General features: G+C 34.3%; 2 protein-coding genes across 2 annotated transcripts; both read left to right on the top strand.

The window, feature by feature from the left end:
* Positions 1–1016: 1016 nt before the first annotated feature.
* LOC132274215 (transcription termination factor MTERF6, chloroplastic/mitochondrial-like) lies at positions 1017–2670 on the top strand. The gene is made up of 2 exons (XM_059775439.1): positions 1017–2099; positions 2248–2670. Exons 1-2 carry the CDS (start codon positions 1208–1210, stop codon positions 2250–2252), a joined length of 897 nt encoding a protein of 298 aa, XP_059631422.1. The 5' UTR covers positions 1017–1207; the 3' UTR covers positions 2253–2670.
* Positions 2671–8219: 5549 nt separating this feature from the next.
* LOC132272762 (uncharacterized) lies at positions 8220–8669 on the top strand. The gene has a single exon (XM_059773855.1). The coding sequence runs from the start codon at positions 8220–8222 to the stop codon at positions 8667–8669; it is 450 nt and encodes a 149-aa protein (XP_059629838.1).
* Positions 8670–12595: the final 3926 nt, after the last annotated feature.

Genomic DNA, 12595 nt, shown 5'->3' with positions numbered 1-12595 from the left:
TGTTGAATCTAGTTTTGTTGAATCCCGAAGATAATGCTACCAATTAATATTCTGATTGTACCTAAGAGATGTTTCAACTGTCTTTAAGAAGCGATTACGCGCCTCTAAATTTTGATTCAAAATTATAATTACTTTTATAATTATATTTTTTATAATATTATTATTTATCAAAGGTGGGAGTGAGAGTGATGAAGGCGGGTGGGGGTGATTGAATAAACGGTGAGAATATATAATTGCCTCCGTCCATTATATGATGGTTGATTGGAGGGTGATTGATGAGTAAAATATTTGATAGAGAGAAACTTAGAAAGAGAGAAGTTGGATGAGAAAGATATTTAGAGAGAGTAACGTGGGTGAGAGAAAATTTAAGAGAGAGAAATGGAGTTAAAACAATATAGAATAATAGTATTTATTATATGATGGGTGGAATATGGATATTTATATTTTTATTTTTAACTCAATTTAAATATGATTCACCCAAAATTATTAAAATATAAACGAATATGAATGAGTTAATGGGTTGTAAATCATTTTCTCACCCCTAGTTGATGATATGAAAACAATTTATCTTATTAGATTTAAAGTTAAATATTAATAAAGAGATTAGATTAGCAAGCTCCATTGGCATCATATCCCACTGGCATTAGAAAGTGAAACTTATCTAATTATTAAAGTTATATATAAAAAAAATAGATAAAAAACTCAACTAGTCAATTTAATTTGAATTGGCCATTGATCAGACGAGTTTGTTCTATAGATGCCAAGGGAATTAAAGGTCAGTGATTAATTGCTCATATGCTGATGTAAATATTAGTTATATGAATTATCATCAAATTTATTGCATTGGGTCATAGTCTCATAGAGATCTGCTGTAGCACATTGGAAATTCCGGGTTCAAATTCCGGGATAACTGCTTTTAATTTTTGCTGTAATTTTTCAACTTTGGGCCGATGTAGAGCCCACCTAATTCTTGGGCTACAACATTTTCATACCAATGTCGATTCGGGTTTGAGGTGAACAACCTTAGATGGGTTAGGGCACACAGTGTTCATCATTCAAACACTTTCAGAGAACCGGAGGCGGAGAGAGACTGATAGAGAGAGAAAATCGAATCAATGAAGATCCCCACTTTTCCGGCAAGTACTGATCTCTACTCTTTGTTGTGATTGAAAGCATATTATGATACATCACTGTGTTTCTTCAAGAAATGAGGACTGTATATATCTGCAAAAGTCTCATCTCTCTTTCTCTCAAGAATTCTTCACATCTCAACAAAACCCCAATCTCTCTTTTCTCCCTCAACTTCTTCTCTTCCTCTCCAAAAAGCCCCATTGCAGTGGCGGATTACTTGATTGATAGACACATATTTTCTCCTGAAACTGCTTCGAAAGTCTCTTCCGTCGTAAAGTATCTGAAAAGGCCTGAAGAGACCGATTCAATTCTTTCATTTCTTCAGGAAAGTGGTTTTGCGGATACCCATCTCGAGCGTGTCATCAAATCCGCGCCTCAACTTCTCGCTGCAAATCTTGAGCTTTCCATCAAACCCAAATTCAAGTTTTTTCAAGACTTGGGTATTTCTTCTAGCGATATTGTGCAAATTGTTTCGTCTGACCCTCGGATTCTAACTCGTAGCGTTGATAGTCAGCTTGGCCCATCGATTTTAGCATTGAAGAGTGTTTTGGTTTCGAATGTGGATATGTCTACGTTTTTAAAGAGATCTGGGCGTATTCTGAGGCTTGATTGGGCGAAAACTATGATTCCCAATATTGAATTTTTGAAGAGCTGTGGCATTAGTTCGTCGCAAATAAGTCGATGTGTCTATAATTGCCCAACATTTTTCTTTTGTAAACCAACGAGAATTAGAGAAAATGTGAAGAGGGTTGATGAGATGGGCTTTGACAGGAATTCTAAGATGTTTCTTGAAGCGATTCGGATTATTAGTTCGATAACTATAGAGAATTGGGAGTTGAAATTGGTGCTTTTTAAGAGTTTGGGGTTTTCGGAAGATGACATTTTGTCAGTTTTTAGGAGAGCGCCTCAGTTATTTGGTCTGTCAGAGAGGAAAATTAAGGAGACAACACAGCTTTTGGTTAGCACGGGTAAATGTGATATCTCATATGTTGTTAATAACCCAGATTTACTTGGTTACAGTATTGAGAATAGACTTAAGCCACGGTTAAGAGTTCTGGATGTTTTGGAAAGCAGGAATTTACTTCTTAAAAAGCTGAGTTTGGGGTATGTATGCAGGATGACTGATAAGAAGTTCTTTGAGAAATATGTACTCCCTCATTCAAATGAGGTTGGCAAATTATTTGTGGCTACAAGGCCTCGTTGAAAGCAGAAATATGTGCATAAAATCATGACATCATTTGTGACTTAATTATTTATTACCTAGAGACTGAATCTTTTTCCCGATAAGCAAATAACTTGGTGGCATAGCATGGCAGGTAAGTAGGTACTTTTTTGCACTAGATTTTCACAAAATTTTCTTGTATCCATATGGTGTATTACTCAAAAAAACATGGATTAATTTTCCAGGTTGCTGTCTCATTTCAAATGTGTTGAAATATATCCTTAATTCAACAATTCTTTTTTCTTTTTTCAAATTTTCAATTGAGGCATCATGTTGAATAATCCTGATAGGTAATATATCTTGCTCAAGCTTTCTCATTTTGTGTGAGGCAATGATTATTAAGTATCTGCACGTATAGCCTTGATCTTATTCTTGACTTATAATTTTCTCATTATTCAGAATTGTATGCTATTATAAGTTTTGTTTCTCATTTATATTGGTGCTTACAGTACTTATGTGTGTCGGTACTGATCTACCAATATAACTATGATTTAGGGAATTAATGTTCTTCTTCCAATGCTAGCAGTATCCCGAACGAAGTTGTCTGCATTCTGCAGGTGCTTCTTGCAATAGTGAATTTTGACTTGGATTCACTGACTACTAAATTGTTCTTCTATAGCATATTTGATGTGGCTTCTTTTTCCATTTCCTTTCCTACAAATTTCACATCTTTAGGAACTTTTGAGATGATTCTGGTTTAGTTTGTGGAACTCTGTTACCACCTTAAGACTGGATTGACAAGATTTTGGTACAAATGTGATTATTATAGAACAATCAATGAATGTTATCGGACTTTGCACAAATCAAATCAGACGGCTCAAATGATAGCACAATTCTACTCCATTTACTCCAATTGCATTCCCTCCTAAGAGCAACTCCAATGGGCTACCAAATGGGTTGCCAATTTCAAAATATAGCAGTTGGGTTAAAATTGGACTCTCCAATGGGCAGTCAAAATATACCTTTGCCATTTCTTGTGCCAAATAGAACACAACATATAGCAATAGCTATTGCTATCTATGCCCAGAATACCGAGAAGAAAAGGGCGACAGAAACCTGCGACGGAGAACATCCACGGCGTTTCCGGTTTAGACGTCTCTCTCCGTCAATCCTCTCTGACCGGGTAAATTCTCTCTTCTCAGATTTGTATTTTCTCTTCCCCTCTCATCCTCATATATGTATATATATATCTCTTCTCAGATCGAATCCGAATTTTGTGGATAAATTCTCTCTTCTTCAGATCTGTATTTCACTATTTTTCATTACTATTTTTTTTTTTTCCTTTTCCTGTCTATATATTGATGTTTACGTTTACAGTTTCGAAAAACAATTGCAAATAGGTGCAATCGTAAAATTATATATGCAAATAGGACACTACCCCGATATTCTCTTGCTATTCGTAAAATTCCTCTCACTTAGCTCTAATTACTATGTTAAGGTTACTTGGGATGAAGTTAGTACCTACCCTGGAAACAAAATTAAAAGGTTTATATATCTATATTCTGTAATTTAGGAGGCCGTGAAGGTTTGTAAAGAAACAAACTTAAGATTGTATTATTTTTCTTTTCTTCTTGTTGATTGATTTTGGCCCCTGCAGTTTACAAAATGAAGCGTACTGTGCTGGAAATTTCAGATTTCTGATTGAAATCAGATTTCATCAAGTTTTGGCCTTGATCAAGCGTGTTAGGTCTACCTCTATGGTTGTAGCCATCCAACTCTTAGGTAGGCTACCTCATCCCGCTTCGTCTTATAGCACCTCTTCATTCAATTAGCTTCTTGAAATGGAAATGTATATATTTTTCAGGGTTGCAAACCTCCACCTGAAAAAAGAAATTTTCATTGATACTTGAACAAAAAAGAGCGGAATGGAAACATAGGATTAATGTAGTCGACCCCAAGTAGTTGGGAAAAAGGCTTGATTGTTGTTGTATTATTACTTAAACATAGGATTACTGATCCATTCCCTGTTTTATTTACTATGTCTCGCAGACACACACTCATGAGAATTGCTTTTGTATAATTTTAAATGACATCTTTTGTTTGACACATTTATATTTAAGGTCATAGTTTCATGTTATTCTATTCTAGATGAAGGTTTAATAGTGTTTTCATTTTGGAATATCTTTTGAAATTTGTATGTGATAGAAGGATATATAAATGTTAGTAGATGTTTATACAATGGCAGAGTTGGATGAGAATATGCATGACGTTGAGAGCTTCAGCATTGTTCCCTTGTCCATTTAATTCCAGAAGTTAACAGGTGTTTTGTCCAGCTGATATGTGTTGTTGGAAGAGCAGACTTGGCTTTTAAATATTTTATTATTATTATTTTTTTATGAACTATTAAGTGAAAATTTATATCCCATGTGCAGGTCTCATCCTCATTATTATTATTTTTTTATAAACTATTAAGTAAAAATAGTATTTTGGATAAAATGCACCATTGGAGCATAATTGTTAAAATATAACATTTTGGCACTGTAGCAACTCTTAGAATATAGTTTTGACATGCAACAATAACTTTTTGCATTGGAGATGGTCTAAGAACTTTGCAAACCAAACCCTATTACGTAGAAAATAGGTTTCGGCTAAGAACTATGCAGTCTATGTAGAATATATATCTACCTCATTTGAGTTAAAAAAAAAAAATTCCCCCAATAAACAATGATAAGATGGCATCATTTGAGGCTCACATGAATGTCTCTATTTGATCACTTTTATTTTATATTATTTAGTCGGCCTATTTAATGAACGTGATAAAACATTGCTCTTGATACAGCCTTGTAAGCAAAATTTCACTTTCGTAGTGGAGACACCGTGTCCAAATTACCCTAATCTAGTAAAATTAACTCATATCATTACCACAAAATTAAAAGCAACTCCCTATTAATTTTGTGAGAGCAGTTCTAAAAATCAGAAAATATACCTATCAAAAAATAAAAATCAAAATAAAAAACTGTGCAAAAACTTATGTAGAACTCAAATATTCTCATTCCATGTGGACGAGCGCTTGCATGTTGCTTGCTCAGGGTAACCTCTTGCAGCGAATAGACTCACAAAGGAAAAAAATTTGCTTACACTTTTTCAACTTTGGGCCGTTGTATAGGTTGCAGGATCCAGCCCTATGGGCCTTACTGTTACGAGTTCATTGGGCTTTACTACTTGCACCGAATTCCTTTTTTATTTGCGATGGCCATAAATGATTAATATTTTAGTGAACAAAAAAGAAAAGAAAAGAAAAGAAAAGAAAAAAAAAAAAAAAAAAAAAAAAAAAAACAGATTACATTCATTCAATTGAAGTTCATGAGTAATGATTAATGAGAATGTGTGTATGGAGTCTTTATGGAGGCATATGTGTGTGGGTATCACTTAGAATATGTTTGAAGTTAGAAAGAGAGTAATTAAGGTCTTTTACATATTGAACCGGTTGCTTTTCAAATTGAACCGGTTACATTTTTTAACCTAAATAAGAGCATTTTCATGCAAAATGCTATTTTTTCATGCCAAAGCTATATTTTGAGAGGAGTTATAGTGCCAAAATACTATAGTTTAATAATTATGCTTCAATGGTGCATTTCATCCAAAATACTATTTGGAGTGTATTATTTTCATCCACTTGCTATATTTTGAAAAACGACACTGTATGAGAAAAGAGAGACCTCTCAAAAAAAATTGAGAGTTGCTATATGGCAATACTTTTGACAATCTCAATATATGAGAGATCCAGTGTATTATTTTCATTCACCTGTTATATTTTCACTACCTTGTACCATCACCATCGCCATGTCCTTCCACCACCTTCCATCACCACCACCGTTACCGCTACCGCCTTCCACCACCACCACCTCCACTGCCTTCCACCACCACCACCTTCACTGCCTTCCACCACCACCACAGTCACCTTCATTGGCTTCCACCACAGCCATTTCCTTTCACCATCTTCCACCACCACCACCGCCACAGCTATCGCCTTCCACCACCACCACTTCCACTGCCTTCCACCTCAACCACAGTCACTTCCATTGGCTTCCACCACCGCCACCTACACCATCTCTTTCCACCACCACCAACACTTTTGTCACCACCTTCCACCATTGCCACCGCCGCCGCCTTTCACCACCACCACCTACACTACTACCGCTTTCCACCTCCACTACCACCATTTATTTTTTAAAAATTATAGAAGAATGTCATTTTGTTAATTTAATTTATTTTTTATTAACAGGGATGTTTTGGAGAATTCAATTTAAAATTTGTTCCATTTTAAATTTAAAATTGGTCCAACCAAACACTAGAATGGTTTTTATCATTCTATTCCAACACATTTCATATTAATGAAGAATGTTTATTCTAACCAACGGGCGGCCTAGCGGTATTAGCCTCATACGTCCTAAAGGGAGGTTAGAGGTTCAAGTCACGAAAGAAACATGTGTGTGTGTGAGTACCAAATAGTTGCATTCCCATTAAGGCTTTTTGGGAAACTAATTTAAGAATGAGCCATAAAAAAATTTTTGTGAAAAAAACAAAATTTAAATAAAAGAAGGTTGTATTGATATTCATCTGCAGATGTCTCGATAGATCAATGGGTTAGTGCTTTCGGTAGACTTTGAATAACTCGACTTCGACTCACTGCATTTACTAATTTAACTTCTAACCCTTCTTGTCTTATAATAAATAAATAAAAATTGATATTCATTTCAATATAAATTAGAATGTATATACATGTTTATATTTATAAGACTACTTGTCTCCAAAGGCTTTGACGAATAACATTTATGGATTTAAGTGTGTACGGTTATTGTTTATTTATTTATTTTATATCGATACAATCATACGAAACTCACACAAGTGTGTATGGTTATTGTTTATTTATTTATTTTACATTGATATGATCATATGAAACTCACACACAGTCACTCCTGAACCGCAGAGGAATTAGTTTTGCTGATCTTTTTAAACTTTGAGCCGTTGTAGAGATTGAGAGATGATGATTGGCCTGGGTTTTACTTCTTACACCCGGACCCAGTCAGCTAAAGGCCCAATAATTTTTTTTTTTTTTTTTTGAAATGAGCCTAACTTACAGAGCTCGAACTACGTTTAGGGCACGCTGTTCATCATTCAAACACTCCTCGAGAATCACAGAGAGAGAGATCACTGCAAATCTACGAAGCTCCCCACTTTGCAGGCAAGTACTCATCTTTACACTCTTTGCTTTGATTGATAGAATTCTTCACATCTCAACAAAACCCTAATCTCTCTTTTCTCTCTTCTCTTCTTTTCTTCCTTTCCAAAAACCCCCAATGCGGTGGCTGATTACTTGATTGAGAGACACAAAATTTATCCTGAAACTGCTTCGAAAGTCTCGTCCTCTCCAGGAAGCCCCAATCTGAAAAGCACTGAAAAGTTCGATTCGATTCTGTCATTTCTCAAGGAAAGTGGTTTTTCGGATACCAATCTCGAGCATGTCATGAAACACGCGCCCCAACTTCTCTCTACAAAACTTGAAGTTTCCATCAAACCCAAATTCTAGTATTTTCAAGACTTGGGTATTTCTTCTAGCGATATTGTGCAAATTGTTTCGTCTGACCCACGAGCTCTAACTAGTAGCGTTGATAATCGGCTTGGCCCGTCGATTTTAGCATTGAAGAGTGTTTTGGGTTTGAATATGGATGATGTGTCTAGGGTTTTAAAGAGATCTGGGAGGCTTTTAAGGTATGATTTGGGGAAAACTATGATACCCAATATTGAATTTATGAAGAGTTGTGGTATTAGTTCGTCGTAAATTATCCACCATGTCTATAAATCCCCAAGATTATTCTTGCATAAACCAACGATTATTAGAGAATATGTCAAGAGGGTTGATGAGATGGGTTTTGACAGGAACTCTAAGTTGTTTATTGAAGCGATTCGGGTTATTAGTTCTTTGACTAAAGAGAATTGGGAGTTGAAATTGGAGGTGTTTAAGAGTTTGGGGTTTTCGGAAGATGACATTTTGTCAATCTTTAGGACACAGCCTCAGGCTTTTACTAAGTCAGAGAGGAAAATTAGGGCGATAACTCAGCTTTTTCTTAGCACAGGCAAATGTGATATCTCATATGTTGTTAAAAACCCAGACTTGCTTGGTCGCAGTATTGAGAATAGGCTTAAGCCACGGCTAAGAGTTGTGGATGTATTGGCAAGCAGGAATTTGCTTCTTAAAAAGCCAAGTTTGGCAAGTGTATGCAGGATCACTGAAGAGAAGTTCTTTGAGAAATATGTACTCCCTTATACAAATGAAGTTGGCGAATTATTCAAGGCTAACAAGGGGGAGCAATAGTGCGTGTATTTTACCTACTAAAAAGAAGAAGAGTTCTTGTGGTGCATATCAAATGTAGTTGCTATTCTGAATTTTGTTTTGTATCTTTCTTAGCATGGTTATAGAAAGAAAGGGAGGGGGAAAAAGTTTAAAAAATTCTCTTCTTTGGGGTGAGTCTATGATTCTGTTATTGAAATTCTATCTATGTTTTATTTCTATTATGTTAATGAAATTAATTTACATTGTGAAAAGTTGTTTTATTACAACCCAATCCCGGACATCGTAAATATTTATTTATTTATTTTATTATTTCAAAATTGGGACATGTGAGAAATCTATTGAATGATCTACTCAAATGAGAATGAATCCATTGGATTGTAATTGAGTATAATCCATACTCAATTTGTCTTTGAATTAGAAATACTTTTCAATGTCATTGGGTTAAGAGGGAGCTTGTCATAGATTGAATTGAACTACAGCACACCATACAGTGCATTTTAATATATCAAGCCTTGACTAGCCCTTGTCATCATTCTAAAAACAAATCCTAATAGAGGATTACTACTATTTAATTCTACAATTGATATATTACTTTGTTTACCACACAATGATAAAACCTGTCAAACTAGATATATTCTTACTTATGAGTCCCTGTTTAATTAGTGTGTAATATCGTGTATCATCGCATTACCAAGAGAATTTAAGTTATTCTCATATTCTGCATTTTAATGGTTGCAACATATATCATAAATTTTAGTGACAAAAGTATGCATCTAAGTCACATAAAGCGGGAGTGGGAGCGAGAGCGAATTCAAAAGCGTGAGTGACAGAATTAAGTCATAAATAGTGAGAAATTGAGTGAGAGTGCGCGCGGAACGTACGAGCGACACCTATTGAGAAGGATTATGTGACTTAGGTATCAACCCTTTATTACAATAAAATATACATTTTCTTCATATGCCTCTTGATTTGTCATTCAGAAAATAATTTATCAAGAATTCAAAAAATAGAAAATTATTTTTAGAGATTTATAAAAATTTTATAACCAAGTTTTCATAATACTGATCTCAATAAGGGTCAAGCCTTGACTAAAAACAAATCCTAATGTTTGAAAAATTAAAAACATTCTATTAATTGGTAGCCCGAGGAAGGGGTATTTCTAATTTCACTTTTTGTCTAACTAACTAACTTTTTTCTTTGTGAGTTTCGGGAGTATCCCCGTTCATAAGTCCAAGGCCCAAATGATCAATACTGTAATCAGTTGTTATCGTAAAATTCTCCTCTACTACCATTTAATTCTACAATTGTGTATTATGTACTACAACACCTACACATTGATAAAACCCATAAAAATAGTTGTATTCTTACTTATGGGTCCGTGTTTTATAATCTGTGTTTTTCGGATGCTAGTAGGATCATGAATGAAGTTCTCTGCACTCGGCATGTGCTTCTTGCAATGGTTAAAGATTAGGGTAGAGAAAAAGACTTAATGATGAGGGTGGTTTTGTCAATTAACAGGGTTAATATTTTATAAATTAATTGAATTAAATAATCAGAGACAAATTTGACATTTGGAATTATAGAGAGTGTCATTGTTAAAAAGGTCGTTGACTTGCATTTGAGTGACATTGACCGAATCCTCACGGATGTCCATGCAATTTACCCTATTTTATATTATTTAGTCAGCCTATTTAATTAATGAGATAAAACATTGCTCGTGATATGCTAAATCAACGAGTACTTTAGTACTTGACCAATATAAGAACTAAAATGTTGTTTATTAATTAATATTTTCATTAAATATAGTTATATGTCTTTGTATTTTGAAAGCAATTACATCCGTTGACTTCCTCTTATTCCTGTTTCGTCCCCATAATCTCTTTGTTTTTTTTTTTACTTTCCAATTCATAAATTATGGTAATAAATTTAAATAAAACAAGAAAAAAAAATTATATTCTATATATATCATTTGTAAGTCAAACAAGAATTTTAATTAGGAAAACAAAAAAAGAAAAATTAAATAAATTAAGAAAAATTAGACTATGATGTCTGATAGACGAGTAAAATTTAACATTTTTTAAAGGAAATCAAAGATATTTTAAGAGCAAAAGAGAAAAGAAAGAGAACTTTAGGAGATAATTTTAATTAAAAATTTTAGGGGCATTATATAAAAATTTTCTTTAAAATGTACAAATAAAATAAAAATACCTAAATTTTATACTTGGCCGGGCCAGTGGCATGTGCCCCGTGGGTACAAACAATCTCCGTGTACAATTGTGTGGTGTTTTTACCCACATACTAATAAATTCCCTAATTTACATATTAATAATGTCAAAATATTTATTCACTAACAAAGAGTAAATGATCTATTTATTTATTTATTTATTTTTCTTTGCCTTCCATGTTTTATTTATCTTTATTTTTTTCTATTATTTTTTTATAATCATTTTTTTTTTATTCTCTTTTGACATTATTATTATTATTATTATTATTTTTTATAAAATTTTTTACACTTTTATCGAATCGGATACCTATTTATTAACAAATCGGATATTGATTCACTTACAAATAATCTGTTGGATTATCGGATTAGATCGGATTGAGTAAAATGCTCGTTCGATTCGGATCAGATGGAGTAAAATGCTCGTTCGATTTGTTAGGAATTATGTCTCAAATTCTCATTATTATTAGTTTATATTTTAGAGTGTATTTTTTATGGTAATTTCTTATAGAAACTGTATTGGGCTCTAAGAAATTGTAATCCTTGTCCACCAAGGAATTAGGTATGTGACTCTATAAATCAACACTTAGGCTATTGTTGAGAGTTATGAGTTGAGAGAGATGTAGCCTCATGAGGGAGTACGTTGATGGTAGGAGTGAGTTACGGGTTTGGTAGAGTGAGCATTGATGGTAAGAAGGAGTCTCGTGGAGTACACGGAGAACTCGGTCAAGAGTTTGTATGCATGGTCTGGTATTGAAATTCTCTACTATTGTAATATCTCTACAAATATAGTGAATCTCTTCTCATCCGTGATGTAACCCTAATTTTGGGTGAATAACGTATATATCTTGTGTTATGGTTTGAAATGTTGTTTTCTTTCTTTCTTTTGCTTCCGCTGTGCCCCAACAACTGGTATCATAGCTAAAGGTGAAAGAGATCTAGGAAACACAAGAAGTCTCAATATGTGTTATAATGAGCTTCAGTTGTAGGTGGAGTCAATCAGCTTGGTTACATGGCATGGAGCTTGAGTAGTCAAGGTGGAGCCTTGGGGTTTTGACTGATTGAGCAACGTATAGTGGGGATAATCCGAGTTCTGCAATAAGATCGAGAAGATTGAAGTGGCAAGGAATTGTCCAGATTCAATTGCCATGGGAAGCGATGATTGAGGTAATGGAATTTGAGTTAAGGTGGAGATTGTTAGGAATTATGTCTCAAATTCCCATTATTATTAATTTCTATTTTAGAGTGTATTTTTTATGGTAATTTCTTATAGAGACTGTATTGGGCTCTAAGAAATTGTAGTCATTATTCACTAAGGAATTAGGTATGTGACTCTATAAATAGACACTTAAGTTATTGTTGAGAGTTATGAGTTGAAAGAGATGTGGCCTTATGAGGGAGTACGAGTGAGTTACGGGTTTGGTAAAATGAACACTGATGGCGAAAAGGAGTCTCATGGAGTACACGTAGAACTCGGTCAAGAGTTTGTGTGCATGGTCCGGTGTTGAAATTCTCTACTATTGTAATATCTCTACATATATAGTGAATTTCTTCTCATCCGTGGATGTAACCCTGATTTTGGGTGAACCACGTATATATCTTGTATTATGGTTTGAAGTGTTGTTTTCTTTCTTTCTTTTGTTTTCGCTGTGTCCCAACACGATTCGGATCGGATTAAGCCATATCCGATCCAAATCCGACCCGTTGACAAGTCTAGGTGGAATAC

This window comes from Cornus florida, unplaced genomic scaffold, assembly GCF_030987335.1.
Source record: "Cornus florida cultivar Cherokee Brave unplaced genomic scaffold, ASM3098733v1 CherokeeBrave_3.0.0_Hap2_Chr09, whole genome shotgun sequence".
In the NCBI taxonomy this organism is placed as follows: domain Eukaryota; kingdom Viridiplantae; phylum Streptophyta; class Magnoliopsida; order Cornales; family Cornaceae; genus Cornus; species Cornus florida.
The sequence above is the reverse complement of the archived record's forward strand: the minus strand, read 5'-3'. Positions and strand labels throughout refer to the sequence as shown.